Genomic DNA, 21,373 nt, shown 5'->3' with positions numbered 1-21,373 from the left:
TATCTGAGTACATAGAAAAACTTATTTCGATATCAACTGATGTAACTGGAGCATTTTTTAAATTCACCATAATAGTTGGCTCTAAATTAAGTGGTTCGGAAAATGTCTAAGCTACTACTTGAACCACTTCAGAAAGAACCTGGTTACCACTACCACTGTTTTTTTCCATGGTTGTTGGAAAATGCTTGGAAAATTTTCTTTCCAATATGTATTACAACAATGGTATTTTTAACGTTTTGACACAATGATTCAAATTTTTTTATTAAAAATGTACTGTCTAACAGTGATAATTTAGAGGAATCCAATTGGGTAATAGTTTTCTGAACGAAACTATAGTTTGATTTTATGAATGACACTGAACACAGGTGTTCATGGCTTATTTTACAAAAAAAGTGAAAAGGACCGTTAACCGCTTAACGTGCTTACCCGAGTTAACTCGGTTTTAAACTACGTTTCTATTTTCGCTTAACCGAGTTAACTCGTGTTTAAAAGATTTGTACGATATATAAGGCGCCTACGCGTTTTAACTCCTCTAGCGCTAAATAACGGTATCCCCACTTGCATGGGCGCCCATACCTATGGGCAGAGGGTGCCGTGCCCCCCTAGCTTTTCGGGTGCTTTAAACTATATATGGTTATCCAAAGTATACGAAATGTAATCTGCAACATCTTCACGTCTGGCCCCCCCAAAAATTTTTATATGGGCACCGGTGCCCACTTGTTTTCTCGTTTCTAATTTTAAACTTTCTACGATCGACTGCCGACTGGGGTGGGATCACGATGAGTAGAATTCTATTTTGCTGACGTCACGTTCTGCCCTGACTGTGACGTACCTCTGTGGTGTGTGTGTGTGTGTGTGTGTGTGTGTGTGGGTGCGTGTGTGTGTGTGTGTGTGTGTGTGTGTGTGTGTGTGTGTGTGTGTGTGTGTGTGTGTGTGTGTGTGTGTGTGTGTGTGTGTGTGTGTGTGTGTGTGTGTGTGTGTGTGTGTGTGTGTGTGTGTGTGTGTGTGTGTGTGTGTGTGTGTGTGTGTGTGTGTGTGTGTGTGTGTGTGTGTGTGTGTGTGTGTGTGTGTGTGTGTGTGTGTGTGTGTGTGTGTGTGTGTGTGTGTGTGTGTGTGTGTGTGTGTGTGTGTATTACATTTATTATGGCATCATGTGTGTGCATTTTGCTACGTTATGGCATCTGCGAGCTTTGTGGCATCATACACGCGATGCCATAAAATTTTAAGTCGATTTTTAGCATCTACGGCATTATATTGTCACAGATGGCGTCATTTTAATATTTTGTAATATTTTGGTGTGTATGACGCCATAAGATGATATCGTTGTACATTCACACACATGTATTTGTTATGGCATCATTCTCGCTGCGTATATAGTGCTGCCCCCTACGATTAAAATAATATGTGCATGAAATACTTTACACTCCTTTGGAACATGATGCCATTAGGTACGAGCTATCAGAAGCGAGTGGTGTGTACCTAATTTGCGGAATTATATCGATTTATACTTTGTTAGTTTTTTGTTGTTGTTTTTGTGGCCGTTATAAAGATAATGTAGTGTGTGTGATGTTATCATGACAATGATCGTAAACTTCAAAAATATCACAGGTCAACCAGGGGCAACTGAAGCTCTAATATATTATATTTTCGAAGGTTTTTGGTGGTTGGTGCACTGAATGTGAATCTGGTGTTAAAATTGTTGTGTCACGACAAGTTTTCGGGATATCCTAACCTTTATTGCATTATTTTTAATATCTCATTTTTGATAACTTTGAAATAAATGAAATATAAAATGAAAATACTGAAAGCCAAGGGTAAACTAATGAACTACACGCAACATAGAGTATTTAATTTTAGAATGTGACCTAACAGTAAAAAATATAGAAATACTTAATACAAAGAAACCTTAGGAAGATAGCAACAAATGAAAGACTAATGGAAAAAGGACAAAAATTGGCTATGTTTTCATAGTTATTGAAGGCATTAAATGGAAATGGAACCAAAAAACAAGCAGAATAGAAAAAGTAACAAACAATGCAGAACCAGCTAGTTCATAAAACTAGCTGAAGAAAACCGTGACCAGACATCTCGTAACGCGACAATTCGTAACCGGACAAGTGGTAACGGACAACTCGTAACGGCGACAGTTCGTAACAGCGACACTTCATAACGGCGACAGTTCGTAACTATACAAGTTCGTAACGGACAATTCGTAAACGTCCAAATTGAATTATTCTGTTTATGTTTGTTAACGTGAAAACTAACTGTTATTACAGTTATAATTGAATGTTTATCAATTTAATGAATCAGTACCGGGATGAACATGTTTAATACATTTTATATTTCGTGTTTCAGAATAATACATTAAAAGTCCTTAATAACAAACAAATATTTAAATACATAAAAACTTTTTAACAATATTTTTAAAAGTTTATCCCTCTAATTGTTCCTTAAATTTACATATACCTAGACAAAGGACTAATGAAGTAATTAATGAAATCTTTAAGCCGGCAACCGTCTTTAGACATTCCCAACTTTTTAAGTAAACATTTTGTAAAGGAAAACAACTTTTCTTCTTCTTCACTTGCCTTGTCCGTTGCGGACGTTGGCTATCATCATAGCAATTTTAATTTTGTTTGCGGCGTTTCTGAATAACTCGATCGATATTAGTCCAAACCATTGGTGTAAGTTTTGAAGTCATGAGTGTCTTCTTCTTCCGGGTCCGCGTTTGCTTTCTATTTTACCCTGTATTATTAGTTGGAGTATATAATATTTATCATGTCTCACAATATGACCGAGGTATTCAAGTTTCTGTTTCTTAATTGTGAAAGAGATTTCTTTTTGTTTTCCCATTCGGTGCAGTACCTCTACGTTTGTGGTATGAGTCGTCCAGGATATTTTGAGGATACGTCGATACACCCACATTTCGAATGCCTCCAGCTTTCTCATTAATGTTTCCGTCAGTGTCCATGCCTCTGCGCCATACAGCAAGACTGGAAATAAATAGCACTTTTGCAGCCATATTTTTAGTAGGAGAGATATGTCGGATCGGGTGAATATATTATTAATGTTGTTAAATGTTGCTCTGGCATTTCAATTCTAGATCGTATTTCGGTTGTTTGATCCCATTTGGAGTTGACGACTGTTCCAAGGTATACATACGAGTCAACGTGTTTAATTAGTTGGTTTTTTATTTTTAATTGTCTGGCAGGTTTTTGAATTTGGCTGACCAGCATCCATTTTGTTTTATTTATTTTGAGGTTAAGTCCTCTTTCTTCACTCGTTCTTTGTACCATCTCCATTAAGATACTGTGAAAAACAACACTTGTCCAAAAATTAAAATTTTGGCAAATCAAGAAAAACTTCCCAGACATCTGTTGTTTTCTATAGAAACATCCAAATGTTCTATGTAGTTTACTCCGGACATCATAGATTTTTACAAAACTAAATGTGTCGGATGGATAAAGAAACTACTATTCTATGAGAAGAATACATAAAATCGAATTTTCTTAAAATGGACATGTATTGTTTTTCAAATAAACGCTTCAATTTTAAAAATGTTTATTCTGATACTGATTTATTAAATTGATTATTTTTTTCACCCGTCAAATTCTGACGTTTTTGCTTTTTCAGCCAATCACCACGCGTCTTTCTAGCCAATCATTGAGTGTAATACTGATAAAACAGCCTCTTCCTTGATAAAACAGTCTCGTCCCTGATAAAACTTAAGGTACCCTAAATTTCACATAATACGTACATACCTTAATTACGAACGACATTGGAAAATCTCATATTAGTTATAAAAATTGTGTTTTTAATAATTGTTCATTTTCGATTTAAACAGTTTTTTATGTATTAACAATATAATAAATAAATTGGTTCATTTTTAAATCATAAAATAATTTATCTATAACCTACTTAAGACATTGATCCTAGTTGTCTTAAAAATATTTCACAGATGCCCGTATTTACTAATAATACATATTGGTTCACAAAATAATCTTTTCAAATACCACTTGTCCTCTAAATTTTGCTTGATAAATTTTTTCGTTTTCATACTTAAACTTCTTTATTTAGGGTAAAATCACTCAAACAAACCGAAATGGATAAAATCACTCGTCCTTCGGACTCGTGATTTTATCATTCGGTTTGTTTTCGTAATTTTACCAAATAAAGAAGTTTTCGTGAAAACAAAAAAATTTATCGATAAAATTTAGAGGACTCGTGGTATTACCTTTGATAAACATAATTTCATTTATAACTGTTTAACAGTTAGTTTCAACGTTAACAAAAATAAGCAGAATAATTCAATTTGGACGTTACAAATTTGTATAGTTACGAACTGTCGCCGTTATGAAGTGTCGCCGATACGAACTGTCGCTATTACGAATTGTCTGTTACCATTTGTCCGGTTACGAACTGTCGCGTTACGAGATGTCATGGAACCGAAGAAAACACAAAGACGGAACGAGAAACAAAACAGGCACAGTACAGGGACATGAACAGATCTAAAGATAATAACACAAACGGAAGGAAAAACAAAGTACAAGTTAAGCACAGAAAAAAACAAAACAATTCTGAAAATGGCATCATGGAAAGTAAGAGGTATAAATGGAAAGGCAATAGAACTGCGGGAAGAAACTAGAAATAAGAACATTGAAACAGTAGCTTTAAAGACAAAGAAGGAAGGAAGAGGATCAATAATATTAGAAAAAGGAATGTTACTAATATACAGTAAAGTGGTAGAAACGAAGAGAGCTCAGGCAAGAGTAGCGTGCATAATAAAGATGAATATTATCAACAAAGTAAAAAATTGGATATATTACAACGAACATATACTAAGAGTAGACGTAGATATGGATATAGAGGAAACCAATACAAAACTAATCATATGCTATGGACCAGATGAAGACGAAACAAAAAACGAAAATAATGAGTTCTGGGATAAGTTCACAGAAGTGATAAATATTTGTACCTACAGAGAAAATTATGATCACAGGAGACATGAACAGTAGAGTGGGAAAAGAAGCAGCAAAAGGGAACAATGTCATTGGACCTTATGGGGAGGAAAAAATAAACAAAACTGGAAATTACCACTCAAATTCTGTCTAGGTCTAGACAATAACCTGGTGATTATGAACACACACTTCCGGCTTAAATGTATACACAAGATCACAAGAGAAGTCAAATCAAGAGAAGAACAATCAATTATGGACTATACTATAGTGCAAAAAGCAGAAGAACTGGATAAGAGACGTAAGGGTGAAAAGGTGTTATGAAATTGGCAGTGACCACTATATACTGGAAACCACATTCAAAAGCAAAAGAAAAGAAATAAAAAGGAATGAGAGCATAAACAGAAAACACAAAGAAATAATAAAAAAATTATAAACTAAGGGAAGAATCAACGAATCAACGAAAATAATATACACAGAGGAGCTAGAGAAAGAGATGGAAAATGAACACGAAACAACAGAAATAATAGAAGAAGAATGGGAAAGATTTAAAAATGAGATGATAAAATCAGCTAATGCAATATGTGGGACTACAAGAAACAATAACAGAGAGAAACGAACATCTTGGTGGAATGATGAAGTGAAAAGATAAATAAAAGAAAAGAAGAAATTATAAAAACAATACGTACAAGACAAAACACAAAAAAATATGAAAATTATAAGAGACAAAGAACAAAAATGAAAGAGATAGTGAAGGAAGAGGAAAAGAAAAGTTGGGAAAAATTCGGAAAAAAATGGAAGAAAACAGCACAGAAACTGTAAAGTTATTTTATAGAACACTGAAGAACCTAAAAAGCAACAAAGAAACAAAGGTGAAACAAATAATGAACAAGGAAGGAACAATAATAAACGATAAAAAAATAATGGAAAGATGGAGGGAACACTTCGAGCTGATACTGAATGGAAAGCAAGGGAATACAATGGAAAAAGAAAGCCAGATCAATAGAGGGTCCATGAGAAACACGGAAAATCAAGAAACTTTAGAAAAAGAAGAACTGGAAGAAGCAATAAGAAAGATAAAGATTAGAGAAGTACCAGGAAGCGATGAAGTAGCACCAGAAATGATGAAATATATAGAAGTAAAAAAAAATTAATTTTTATAATTTTTTTAATTTGTTTTCATAAAAAAATTACTATGCATATAGAACCTAATATGGAAAATAAAAGTAATACCCAGACAATGGACAAATGCAGTAATTACAGTAGAATTCCGATTATCCGTGCTCCTTGGGACCGGAGGTGGCACGGATAATTGAAAAGCACGGATAATTGAGAAGCACGGATAATCCGAACATGTGTTTCTTATGTATAATACATACAGTCGGAAAAATGAAAGAATACCCATGAACGATCACATCAAGCACTTATTTTGTATTTGCTGTCTTTTTCTATAAATAACAAACGTTTGTTATAGACAAGGACAGCAAATACAAGGAAAGTGATTGATGTGATCGTTCATGGGTACTCTTTGCGTGTGGCATCAAGAGTGTGGCAAGCAAAACCAATAGCGAAGAACAGAAGACGACGAAGCAAAAAAGAATGGAATAGTCACATCTCGCAGATACTAGAAAGTAAGAGAAAAACTTGACAAGAAGCAACACAAATGGCCACCAATAGGAAAAAATGGAGGAAGTTCATTGAGAGTTAGACGAAACTCCCGACACCTCAGAAGATTAAGACACTGATTAAGATTGAATGAATGGCCCAACACCGAAAGGTATCAATGAGTCTACTGATTAAGTAAGTAAAGAAGTAAGTTTTTCGCATCACCTTTTAGTTCAATTGTCAAACATTAAAGAGCAGGTGTACAAGAATCAAGAAAAGAGAAAATCATCGGCAATAGAAGAGGTGTGAGTGATATGAATTAAAAAAAATAATAATAGATTAAACAAAATTGTAGAAATAAATATCTGCAAAAAAAGAAACACAAGTTAAAAAAAAAGAAAAAAAGAAACGCAGTCAGTAAAAACTCTTAAAACACCTCAAAAACTCCATGGATGCCCGAACAAATAAAATCCGTAATGGCTTTCTTTAAATTTGATTTGAAGAAGGAAGTACTACCAGGAAAACAAAAATGTGAATAGTGCAAATCAAAATATCCAGTATTAGAAATGAGAAAATTTACGGATATAAAGTTTTATTTGAAAAACTATATATATTAGAGCCGCAATAAGCGACTAATAAATAATAATGACAATAAATTAATAACATAGATTTTATGCAAATTGTTTGCAAATAACTGACAAAGTTAAAAAAACAAGAATTTGTTCTGTAATTTATTAGTTTTTTATTATCCCAAAATGTCGGGCATAATTCAAGTATTAAGTCATGGTGTGTCAAGTGTGGTATTTATGACATCTCAAGGTACATGTGGCATCTGATGCCACAAGTAATGTTATCATAGTTTTCCCTGTAGTTTTGTTTAGAAGGAGGGTATAACAAAATTAGAAATATATTACTGATCCACACCTAATTAGAATCAACCTAACGTACGTAGACTTGATGATGCCACTTTGCAGTCTGAAGCACAGATGCCACAACAAATGCGGCGCCGTGTATGTGTGTGTGTGTGTGTGTGTGTGTGTGTGTGTGTGTGTGTGTGTGTGTGTGTGTGTGTGTGTGTGTGTGTGTGTGTGTGTGTGTGTGTGTGTGTGTGTGTGTGTGTGTGTGTGTGTAACCCCTTGTTTTAGAGTATGTCACACTGTTAGCAATATTTAACATTATTATACTTGAATAATTGCGATTTTCTTCTCTTGTAGTATTTTGTATGTAAAAAGTAACGACCGAGTTAACTCGGGTGAGCGAATGAGGGTATTTGTTATTTTATATTTTTCTAATAAAATATGCGTTTTTTTTTACTTTAGATTATATTTAGTGACAATAGTCTTGTTCGTAGTTTATTTTACTATAATAAAATAAATAGGTAATTTTTTGACGTATTTTTGCAAATCAATGTGTGTGTTAAGCGGTTAAACTAAAAATTTTTACCTAGTGATATAAACTGGCAGATTTTGGAACCCTTGTCACAAGGACAAAAGGTGACAAAATTATGTATAAGCCGCTATCTTTTATTAGTTCCGATACCAAAAATTTGAATACCAAGAGATTGTAAAACAAAATTAAATATCAAGATTTCCAAGCTATTTGTTACATGAATATAAAAATACATATACAAACAAAATTTCAAATTATATGCACTTTGTGCACATTTATATAACAATATGCAAAATATGCAGTTTGCATATTTGCATAAGTCTAGTTATAACGCTCGCCCCTCATAACATGAGATGTAATTCCTCAACTAGACTAAGACCAAAATAAAAAGCAGAATAAAAAAATGTTAACACGAAGTTTTTATTTTATTATAAAAGTTACCTCCAAATACAGTTTGTAAAGGATAGAAATAAATAAATATGAGTTTATAACAATTAAACAGAAAAACAATGATGCCTTCGAGCATAAACAACTTCAAAAATTTAGAGATTGTAATTATCCGAAAAAATAATTTTTACACTAGAGGTAGTTATCGATTTTCAAAAATTGCTCTTAAGTAAAATCTTCCATTTAAGCCCTTTCCTTGGGAAACTCTCGGCACCAGACTCAATAGGACCTTCTCTAATTCTTAGGCTGTAAGTCACAAATAAACAAATTATATATTTTTGGAAATAAACAAAAAGATCTCTAAAAAACCGTTTTAACCCTTAACCACTGACAGGCGGTATGTCATACCTTGCCAAAAATGTATTTTGTTGTAAAAGATTTCTAAAACACAATCTGTGTACCTTCAAGTGGTGTGTAATTGTACCTGCTCCAGTTTTAGCAGGGGCGTGCGGTCCATGGAAGGGCGTGCGGTCCATGGAAGCAAAGGAAGCATTGCTTCCCTTGGTTTCCTTAGGTAATGGCAATACCGTACCAACTGAGTAACTGAGATTATTTAAAAAAAAATTGAACAAGCACATAAGCAGAAGCAGGATTTTAAGTTGCATACGAGAATATTTAATTATGTAATACAAGCAGTAAGTAATAAAAAAAGACAAACGTAATTTGCTCTATTTTTGCCATACAGTAAATAACAAAGCAATGAAATAAATACTCCAAAAGCAGCGCTGCATTTCTAGCTTTCGTTCCGTACGCGGACCCATAGGCCATGATCGTATTTCTACGTTGGTATTCGGAGTCATGTCGACAGATAATCTGATTTCAAATTTGCTTCTCTTCAGCCTATGTAAAAATCACCGGGGTTAGACGCAGAGTGGCGAGTTCAAATTTCGGGCATATCTTCGCTTATAAGCAATTTTGTCAACTGCATACAAGGAGCTGTTTTCGTGAATTTAAATGGGATTTACCAGCATTTGACAATGACGGGGTTCGTCGACTGATTTTGTGGAATTATGAAGATTGCTTTTGTTTAATTATTTATATAAATAAATATAATAGAATTATTTATATTATAAATACTAAAATATTTATATAAATATATGTATTAGGGTTTTGGAGAATGGCGAAAATGTGAAAAGTGGGATAAAGAAACCATAAATAGCTCGAGAGGATTTTTGGAGTTTTTTAACTTTGTTTTTTTCAGAAATATTTACATTCTCAGATAATTTATTTAATGTACATATTGCAATGCAAGATAAACGAGATTGGTTTCTGTGTAAAAAAAATTAGCGAATTTAAAGATGTTATTAACAAAAAGAGATTTGAAAAATGTTGAAATAATATGATGGCAAGAAGAGCCTAAAAGGAAACGCATACGCACTGATAATGTTGGAGATGTCCAATAGTGCTACCGCCGACTATTATAGTCTATAATACTATCAGATATAACCGTTAGTCTTGACGGTCCAGTTAGGTGCTTTCCCTGTTTCAAATTTCACCGCACGCCCCTGAGTTTTAGTATGGTTTAGTCTTTGAGCTACCTAAAGTTTATTTTATAAATAATTTTTTTTTCTTTATAAAGTCTATGAATAAAGTCTATTTTATTTGGAGCAGTATTTTATTTTCAGCAGTGTAAAGAATCATTCCGTAGTTGATGTAAACAAGAAATACAGTGATATAAGACTAATTCACATTGAAAACAAAGGAGAATAGGCAACGGTATGACGTACCGCATGTCAGAGTCTAAACTTAAATCTAATCGTTACTCTAACGCCTACATTTTAGTACAATTTATTGAAATGAAAATTCTACTTTCACTTGAAGAATCCCATACATGGGCTTAGAATCGAATACCTAGAACCTACTAGGACAAGGTAAAAATTCTGAATGTAGTATTTCAAGATGATTACAAACCACAAATTTAATAAAAACATAATAAGTTTTTACGCACTATTCTTTTCATCAACTATTCAAGATGTGTTTAATATTTTCCTTTAGATGGACTCTCTAGCAAGTAATCCATTAAAAGAATAAAGAGAGAACACTATCGATATAATCTTTCCAGCAGAATTTTGATTTACTTTTTTCAATGCATATTCAACAGCTATTGCACACTGGTTTAAATGTTGTTTTGATTCTTATCACAGTATTAAAAACAAACAGTAGTGACACTCGTCGGCGCCTTTGAAGTTTTTGAAGTCTGGTTTAGTAGAGGCAGCCATCTTGTTATCTGTCATCTGAGATTATAAGTTACGACCAGACTGGCTCACTTAAAAATCTTTCTGGTAATCAGAATTACTAAACGCCCTATTGTATGGCTTAGGGTTAGAAATATTACGCCTGGTTGCACCAACAGATCTTAAGCTTCAGCTTAGCTAAGCTCAGCTTATATTTTAATACTGGGAGCACACTAGTGTCTAATACCGTTAATTATCGCATTATTTGCATTAGAAATATGTCAAATAATGCGATAATTAACGGCATGAGAATTTACATTTATATTTTAAGCTTAAGGTACGTCTTAAGCTTAATATCTGTTGGTGTAACCAGGTATTAGACGAATTAAATAGGTCAAATAAATTATCAAATATTTGAATGATCGCAGTAGTTCCAACAGCTTCAAGAAGCAATATATTAAAACGAATGTACAAGAAGTACTAGTACTAGAACTATTCTATTTTAAGTACTCTACTAGTACTAGAAGTACTAGTAGAAGTAGAAGTACTAGTACGCACTTGGGAGACTTTTAACCTGAAGCTGTCAGCGCGGAAAAAATGTGTGACTTCATCAAGGTCGCAGAGTGTCATTACTGTTTGTGTTTAAGGGCGTAGGCGCAAAATTTCGCGCCAATGTGTTTTAAATGCAAATTTTTTTTCGAATCCAGGAAAAACTAAATAAGAATTTTTGAAAAATTTAAACGCAGAATGAAATATTGCATTATTACTGAGGGCCGAAAGTCCTTGAAAACGTCAATAATGTTTATTTTAATAAGTTTCAGGAGTGAAAAAAAAAGAGAAAATTGTGATTTTTAATTTCAAATATCTCATCCAAAAGAAACTTTTTAGTTATTCTAAGGGACGTTCGGCCGTCGGCTGTCGGTAAAAATGTAATCTTTTATTCTGCGTTTTTCAAAAATACTTACTAGTTTTCTCAGGATTCGAAAAAAAATAATGCATTTAAAACACATAATGTGTTTTAAATGCATGTGTTCATATGCAGGTATTGTCTGACATGGATAAGAATATTTGGGGATAGAGCTGTGACACAATTTTATCAGTAGCGGAGACTTGCTGTATATCAAAAAATTTTGAGTCATTTGTAACATAATCGTGGAGTCTAATTCGCATTGAATATTTTTAATGTCTCGAATTTCCTAAACCTGTTGTTCGAATTAAGTGATTTTTTAATGTTATAGCGTTATTCTTTAACGAAATTGCTGTAGTAATATTGTTGCTAGACAGGTAACTTGTCATTGTATCAATCAAACTGTGTTTTTTCTCAAATGGCTAGTGGTTAAAGTACCTAACTTTTGTATTATCCAACATAAGCGAATGAATAAAAAAACAAAATGTTAAAGAAAAACTGAGGCTATAGTTGAGTTTTGATTTCAGTATTTTATCAATGCTAGAATATTCCACAGGGTTTGGTGAACTTTTAGAAAAAAACACAGTTTGATTGGTACACCCGGTGTACAAAGACAATTTACCTGTCTAGCAACAATATTACTACAGCGATATTGTTAAAGAACAAGCTATAAAACATTAAAAAATCACTTAAATCGGACAAGTTTAGGAGATTCGAGACATCAAAAATGACCTATTTTGTGGGGTGCCCGTTTTCTTTGAAGCGCAGTGTACTTTAATTTTTACTAGCAGCTTAAAATATTTTGTAATTTTTGTATAAAATGTACAGCTAATGTAAAGCAAAAAAGTAAGATTTGAACACCTAGGTATAATAATTAATTATTAACATAAACCCATGTGCTAAAAATGCACATAAGGTAGCTAATAATAAACCGATTATTACCTAATTTTCGCAAACAGCAAGAAGGTATAGCTGATATGACAAGTATTTCTTTTTTGGTATTCTAAAAATACACACGCCGATAACAACTTTTGTTAATAAGTTGAACTGCTTCAATATTTCCAGCTGTACGTTTAGACGGCAGCCCCATATCCATATTTTCGAAAGATGAATTTCTTTGAAGCATACGATTTTCAAAATTAATTAGAAAAAAGAAGAAATAAACATCGAGGAGGGAGCGGTAAAGGAAACATTAAGCGTATTAAAAAATAGGAAATCAACAAGAGAAGAAAGAATATCGAACGAACTTCTAAAGTACGGAGCACAAGATCTGACTAAACAACTATTAAAACCAATACAATAAAATAATAGAACAAAACAGAGAATACCACAAGAATGGAGATCAAGCATCCTAATACCACTCTTCAAAAAAGGAGACAAATCGGACCCGGAGAATTACATAGGAATTAACTTATTAAACACAACTTTAAAATAATTAACAACCGGAGTGATAACAACCTGAATGCAACAAAAATATCAAAGCCCTGGTTCAATACTGAAATAAGAGATCTAGCGTATGAGAAGAGGAAAGCATACCTACAATACTGCACTAACAAAACACCAAACAATTACCAACAATACAGAGACACAAGAAATTACATCAATTCTAAGATAAGAAATATAAAAAGGGAATATTGGACACGCTTTACCAAAGAAATGGAACACGATTTGTATGTGGCGCAAAGAAAAGTTTGGAAAATACTAAAAAATAGGAAAAAACCCATTAACGAATATAGAAGTTTAAATAAAATAGAAGCAGAACAATGGACCGCCTATATAGAAGAACTATATAAGGAAGATACTATAATACCTGAAAAAGAGGAAGAAACAGGAAATGAAGACGAATCCAACATAGACACAGAACTAGAAATCACAAAAGAAGAAATAAGGAATAACATACGTAAATTAAAAAAACAGAAAAGCACAAGAACCCGATGGGATACCAAATGAACTCCTGAAATACGGAGGAGAAACCTTAATCGAAAACACATAGATCCTCTTTCAAGAAATAATATGTAGCCAGCGTGTACCAGACCAGTGGAGGACGAGTATAACAATACCTACACACAAGAAAGAAAACAGCAAAGACCCTAGCAACTACCGTACCATCACCTTGCTGAGCACAATTCTTAAACTCTTAACAAAAATACTTGCCAATAAAATAAATGAAGAATACACAATTAGTGAGGAACAACAAGGTTTTCGGAAAAATAGGTCCACAATAGACGCCATATTCATATAGCCAGACAAGTTGCTGAGAAAGCACTGGAATATAATAAACCTGCATTTATGTGCTTTATAGATCTGACTAAGGCCTTCGATTGTGTAAGATTGGAAGATGTGCTAAGATTGCTAAAGGAGAAAAATCAGCCCAACAAGATAATTAAAGACATTAATACGAAGAACAAAACCAGAATAAAAGTCGCGAATGAACTAACATCGGAAGTAGAAATCAACTCGGGAATCAGACAAGGGGATAGCTTGAGCCCACTGCTTTTTAATTTAGTCATGGACAAAATCATAGAAAACATTAAAGGTACTGGAAAAGAATATAAGATGGCGGAAAAACAAATAAACATCCTCTGTTATGCTGATGACGCAATCTTAATCTCCGATAACGAGGATAACCTAAAGCGAATGGCACAAACTTTCAATACAGTGGCGAAGAACTATAACATGAAAATATAACAGCCAAGACAAAATCCCTGGTAGTGTCAAGGGAAGCCATAAGATGCAAATTAGTAATTAACAACGAACTAATTGAACAAGTCTCGAGATTCCAATATCTAGGAATCGAAATATGTAGTTATGGAGAGATGTTAAAGAGAGCGTCCGAAAGCAAGCAAAAAAACCAATTACGTGTCAGAATGTCTGAGGGATGTCATCTGAAGAAACAAAGATATGAGGCTGGAAGGGAAAGTACGCATATACAAATCATGTGTAAGACCGATCATGACGTACGCGATAGAAACAAGATGTGACACAGCAGAAACCAAGAGGATACTGAGAACATCAGAAATGAGAACGTTGAGGTCAATAACTGGGAAAACACTGAGAGACAGAATACCGAACGACAGAATAAGAGATCTCTGTAACATACAAGATATAGTACGGTGGGGAAGACAGAGACGACGAGAGTGGAATCAGCATGTGACGAGAATGGAGAGCGAGAGAATAGTTTGTATAGCCAGGGATTCGAAGCCAACAGGCAAGAGACCAATAGGAAGGCCCTTTAAAAGGTGGCGAGATAGCTGGCAGTCAACATCACAGCTACGAATACAAGCTCAAAATCGGTAAGGAACAGGCCAAGAGGCCTATTATAAGAAGGAATGAAAGAAGAAGTGATAACAAAAACTGAATGAAATTGTAATATTAGCAGAAGAACGACAAGGTTTTAGATCGGGAAGATCATGCACCGACGGTATATTTATAATGAGGCAAGTTCACGAGAAATCATTCTAATACAACAAATCGACATATTTATGTTTCGTGGACCTTAGGTAGGCATTTGACAGGGTCAAACTAAAGGACGTTATCCATTTGTTATACTCAAGAGACGTACCTTTAGGAATAACTAAAACGATCGTGAACATCTACCAGAACAACACACTAAATGCAAAAGTAAGATAAATTAACTGACCCAATTGAAGCTAGCAATGGGATACGAAAGGGGAATACCCTAAGTCCTTTATTGTTCAACCTGGATGAAATAATAAAAATAAAATAACAACTAAAAAAGGATACCAAATGGGAGAATAACAACTTAAAATAATCTGCTATGCAGTACTAATCTCTCAAAGTGATGATGATTTACATCGTATGCACCAATTATTTAATATAGCCGCCAGCAGTATAACAGCAAATCCAATAAGATGTAAATTAGAGCTGGAGGATCAGATAGTAGAACAAGTGATGAAGTTTAAATATCTAGGCATCACACTGTCTAGCTATGAAAAGATCGAAACACAAGTGGAAGATTAAGTGAATAGAGCAAACAGAGCCGCAGGTTACCTGAATGACACAATATGGAGAAATAAAAATGTCAGAAAAAAATGACAAAAGAGTCACAGACCAATAATGACATACGCGGAACAAACACAAGACGCCTGACATAGAGGAAAAAAGTTTGCTCGAAACAGCGGAGATGAAAACCCTTGGAAAAATAGATGGTAAGACACTATGGGACAGAGCTAGAAGTACAGACATACGACGGAGATGCAAGGTGGAAAACATTAATAACTGGGTAAGAAACAAAAGAGTAGAATGGGATGACCACATAAGCCGAATGACAAAAAATAATAGAGTAGTAGGGATGCCAAGAGAGATGGTTCCCCAATAAGAAGACGATCAGTGGGAAGGTCACGAAAACTATGGAACAACAACTTACTGGAGACGCATTGAAAAAACCGTGACCAGACATCTCGTAACGCGACAATTCGTAACCGGACAAGGTAACAGTGATACTTAGTAACGGAAAATTCGTAACGTCAAAATTGAATTATTCTGTTTACTTTTGTTAACGTGGAAACTAAATAACTGTTATTAGAGTTATAATTGAAATTATGTTAATCAATTTAACGAATCAGTACCGACCGGGATACCTAAACATGTTTAACACATTTTATATTTCGTTTTTCAGAATATATTAAGTCTTTAAACACAACCAAATATTTAAATACATAAAAACTTTTAACAACATTTTTAAAAGTTTATCCCTAAAAATTTGCATACAGACAAAGGAATAATGAAGAATTTCGTGAAATCTTTAAGCCGACAACCGTCTTTAGAGTTTCCCAACTTTCTAAGTATACATTTTGTAAAGGAAAGATAATTACCTTATTAATTGCCTTAAAAATATGAATTGCCTTAAAAAATATTTATCCAGATATTGATTCGTTAAATTGATAAACATAATTTCATTTATAACTGTAATAACAGTTAGTTTCCACGTTAACAAAAATAAACAGAATAATTCAATTTGGACGTTACGAATTGGTATAGTTATGAACTGTCGCTGTTACGAATTGTCTGTTACCATTTGTCCGGTTACGGACTGTCGCGTTACGAGGTCATGGAACCTGAAAAAACAAACAGTCATGTCTATACAAAACAAGATTTTCAAAATTTTGAAGCTAAAAACATTACATAGTTGCGGATGTTCTTCACGTTTCCATTCTCTATTTATTTCTACACCGGTACGGATAACATAATATTATTTTTGTTTTGTTGGACATCCATTTTAAAAATTTAATTTTCATAGTTGTTTCAAAGTTAAAATGACATTCGGTGTGACTTATGTTATAATAACTAATTAAGTATAATTTTCACAACCTGTTTCAATGGAGATTTTTCTCGATATCTCTTAAGGTGCGTACTGACTACGACTATGTAGAGAATTTTCTTCCGAAAGAGCCGAGCGATCACAACCAAGTAAATGCTCAGCTTATTCGATGTGTTCGTTCTATTCGCCGCTTTCCTATGTTCTGCTCATTTTATTTCAGCGTCCGTCCGACCATGAAAGCAAATAATTTGGTTATAGCTGCTGGAGTTTTTTTTATTGCAAATAGAAATTTGGTACTTTTTGCCTTTTCTATTTGGAATCTGGCAAGCAAACTATCAATCTTTTTCTTTGCTTCTTCGGAAGTACATTCTATTTCTTCAACTATCAATATACATGCATCATTTTTATTGTATTATAAGATTGCCCGTGTTTTGTATCCCATAACACAGGAAAGCGTTCCTGTATCCCGAAATAACCAAAGTACGTGCCTCCTAGCGGCGGGATACGGGCAACAATACATTGGCTTATAGGGCAGTCCTTACAGTAGGGATCCTGGCCTATACAGAAAAATGCAGGCGGGTGTGGGGTAATACTGCACTTTGGTTGCATTGGTGGTGTATTGGCTAAACGTGCAGGGCAGGGTATGGTGCTGATAGAAAAGGCATTCAGGCATCAAATATCCAAACAAAATCTTTTCAGGCCATAATAATGAAAAGACCTTCTCCAATGATATAAAAAAAAACTTATACTGAAATGATGGCATCTCCTGAGGTAAAATGTGCCGGAAGTAAAATGAGCCTCCATTCGGATTTCCGGGTGAGGACTATCTCAGGGGGAACACCATTGCAGGTTAGAAAAATCAGGATAGGGTCGTGGAATCTTGGTAGTCTTACAGGTAAGAGTCTGGAGTTAGTGGATGCGCTCAAACGAAGAAGAGTTCAAATTGCTTGTATTCAAGAAACTAGGTGGAAAGGACAAAGGGCGAAAGAACTAGGTGAAGGATACAAATTGTGGTATGTAGGGAGTAGTAACACTAGAAATGGAGTTGGTATAATTAATAATGGAGATGACATGCTTGAATTAGCAACAGCATTGGATATGGCGATTGTTAACACATTCTTTAAAAAGAGAGAAACTCAACTTATTACCTACAAAAGTGGACAACATCAATCCCAAATAGACTACTTCATGATAAGGAAAGAAGACATACGTGAATGCAAGGACTGCAAGGTAATAGTTAGTGAGACAGTAAGTCAACAACATAAGCTGCTTGTTCTGGACATCGAAGTAAAAAGCGAAACTAAACAAAAATATCGGAGAGGACCACAAAAAATCAAGTGGTGGCTGCTGAGAGATGAGAAAGAAGGTCTATTCAGGAGAAGAATTGTAGAAAAAATATGTTGGAACATGAAAGGAAGCCCTAATACAATTTGGAGAAAAATGGCCAGTAGTATTAGAGAGACTGCTATTGAAATACTTGGGAAAACGTCAGGAAAAAAGTTTGAGGATAAAGAGACTTGGTGGTGGTCAAACGAAGTACAAGGAAAAATAAAAGAGAAGAGAAAATTATATAAAAAGTGGCAAGAAACCAGATCCGACACAGATCTTCAAAAATATATGGTGGCGAAAAAGGAAGCGAAAGTAGCAGTAGCAAAAGCCAAAGCAGAAGCGTATTCAAACCTATACGATCAACTTGATACCAGGGAAGGCGAAACGAAGATATATAAAATAGCCAAACAGAGAGCAAAGAAAGCAAAAGATTTTAATCAGATTAGATGTATCCGAGATGAAAATAATAAAATACTAGTTCACGAAAGGGATGTCAAAAAGAGATGGAGAAAGTACTTTGACAGCTTATTAAATGAAGAATTTGACAGACAGCCTGTAGAGTCAACGGAGACAGTAGCAGCAATGGTCACCAAAATAACCAACGAGGAAGTGGCTCAAGCGCTTCAAAAAATAAAGAAAGGAAAAGCGGTAGGACCAGATGATATTCCTGGGGAAGTATGGAGAGCATTGGGAGAGACAGGAACAAGGTGGCTAGCAGGTCTATTTAATAGAATTATGGAAGTCGGACAAATGCCAGACGAATGGAGAAGCAGTATACTGGTACCTGTTTACAAAAACAAGGGAGATATACAACAATGTACAAACTACAGGGCTATAAAACTGCTTAGCCACACCATGAAAATATGGGAAAGAGTAATTGACAGACGGATACGTGAAGAGACCGAAATATCCGAGAATCAATTTGGCTTTATGCAGGGTAGATCAACAACAGATGCAATTTTCATTATAAGACAGTTGATTGAAAAATACAGGAGTAAAGAAACAAACGCTCATATGGTATTCATTGATCTTGAGAAAGCATATGATAGAGTTCCTCGAGAGATTCTGTGGTGGGCACTCAATAAGAAAGGAGTCCCTGGTGAATATGTAAAGATTGTGAGGGATATGTATGAGGGAGTAACGACTAGTGTTAGGACAGGTGTGGGAGAGACTGATAAATTTCATGTGAAAGTAGGATTGCACCAAGGCTCTGTGCTTAGTCCGTATTTATTCTCATTAGTTTTGGATCAGATAACAGCGAAACTACAGGGTAACATTCCATGGTGCTTAATGTATGCTGATGATGTGTTAGTAGGAAATAGTGAAAGAGACTTAGAACAAAAACTGGAACAGTGGAGAAAAGCTCTGGAGGAAAAAGATAGTAGGAAAAAACTTAGTAGGACAAAAACAGAGTATTTGGAATGTTCATTTAAAGATGGAGCTACTACAAATAAAATGGTATCTTTGGATGGTGAAATGATTGTGAAAAGCAATAGTTTTAAGTACCTAGGATCGGTATTACAGAGTAATGGAGAAATAGATGGAGATGCATGCAGTAGAATTAGGGCTGGATGGATGAAGTGGAAAGAAGCGAGTGGTGTGTTGTGTGACAGAAAAATTCCAATGAAGCTGAAGGGAAAATTCTATAAAACAGCCATAAGACCGGCTATGATGTACGGAACTGAATGTTGGGCAGTGAAAAAGAAAGAGGAACAACGAATGCATGTGGCGGAAATGAGAATGCTTAGATGGATGAGTGGAGTGACAAAGAAGGATAAAATTAGAAATGAGTATATTAGGGGAAGTCTAGGTGTGGCACCAATTGATGCCAAAATGAGAGAGCATAGGTTAAGATGGTTTGGTCATGTTCAACGTCGAGACGTTAATCACCCAATACGAAGAATAGCTGAAGTGCAAATTCCTGGAAGGAGTAGGAGAGGAAGACCAAAGAAGACCTGGGGGAGGCGATAAGGCAGGATATGTTGGTAAAGGGGATTAACATTGATATGACCCAAGATAGAATTGTGTGGAGAAATGCAATTAGGGAAGCCGACCCCGCATAGGGATAAGGCAAAGAGAATGATGATGAACACAGGAAAGCGTTCATATAAATCAATCAGATCTAAACATTTTTCTCGGTTCCATTCCATTTTTTAAGTGCAGAACTAATCAAAGTTCTTTTTGAATTAAATATTTGCGCGACCACAACGAATACGTTAAACGCCCGTACCAACTGAGCATAAACGAACAAATGCTCGCTTTTGATCTTTCAACGGTTACCGACACTCCGAAAATGATCGGCTCGTTCGGTCCGGCAGAATTTTTATCGCGAGCACGTACTGACTACACTGACTAGAGCAATTGGTCACAGCGCGCTCTGCTCGTTCGAAGAAAAATGCTCAGGTCAGTACGCACCTTTATATTTGTTCGATAAACTGACAAATGACTAAAAACTTCCCTTTTTTGCAACAAGTGTGCCGACATAAAACAATAATTTAATGTATAGTAGCGCCATGTTGACCAAGAAGTTTTTACCTGGTCCTCATAATATGAACATTGAGAATACAGTTTAAAAATTACCTTTAAAACATATATGTACCTACTTTATCATAGATATTTTATAAAAAATGCCTATTTTTTTTTTAATTTTTCATATTTACGGGCCCTAACAACTAAATGTTCGGACAAATGAAAATTTATTGAAAACGTTCATAATCGCAACATTGCTTATTGAATTAAAAAACGAGATCAACAATACATTAATGTGTATCATTAATATTATATTAAAATGGCTTGGTCTCCATAATCTTTGAATTTCGAAAAAATAAACGAAAATATTACATATTGTGACAATTAAATGTTCGGACAATTCAAGAAATTACCATTTTAATATAGGGTTACATCGCCACGATCCGACCTACGCCGCGAACATACATTGGTTAGAGAATATAACAAAATAATGGACAGTCAACTTCTAGTTCACAACCACATCCCCGATATTCTTGAAAACCGTCTCTGATCAGGTGTCCTCCTCCGAAATCTGCTCAAGCGCTGCAACAATCCAATTTTTACTTAAATACCCGATGGAGAGAAGATTGTAAAGGTAAGACAGATCCGCATTACCATAGGCTACCGAACATCATAGACACACTTGGCAAATTTGAACGTCCCCGTAAGATTTGGGAAACATTAATGGTATTAGAACAAACTGTGGAAGATGCACCGACTCCCTCTACAGATGGGGTAAACTTCCATCATCTTCTTGTGACTGCGGCGCAAATTTTAT

The 21,373-nt window shown here is 34.7% G+C and overlaps 1 protein-coding gene across 1 annotated transcript in view; it reads right to left on the bottom strand.

Annotated features, from left to right (window-relative positions):
- Positions 1–8,345: 8,345 nt before the first annotated feature.
- LOC126884546 (NEDD8-conjugating enzyme Ubc12) overlaps positions 8,346–21,373 on the bottom strand; it is a 30,106-nt gene continuing 17,078 nt past the window's right edge. Inside the window, exon 4 of the mRNA XM_050650502.1 lies at positions 8,346–8,642. Within this exon, the coding sequence (XP_050506459.1) occupies positions 8,631–8,642 (12 nt within the window). The 3' untranslated portion in view covers positions 8,346–8,630. The remainder of the gene's footprint in view (positions 8,643–21,373) is intronic.

Source organism: Diabrotica virgifera, chromosome 5, assembly GCF_917563875.1.
Source record: "Diabrotica virgifera virgifera chromosome 5, PGI_DIABVI_V3a".
Lineage (NCBI taxonomy): Eukaryota > Metazoa > Arthropoda > Insecta > Coleoptera > Chrysomelidae > Diabrotica > Diabrotica virgifera.
Note: the sequence above shows the minus strand (reverse complement) of the source record. Positions and strands in the feature narration are given on the sequence as shown.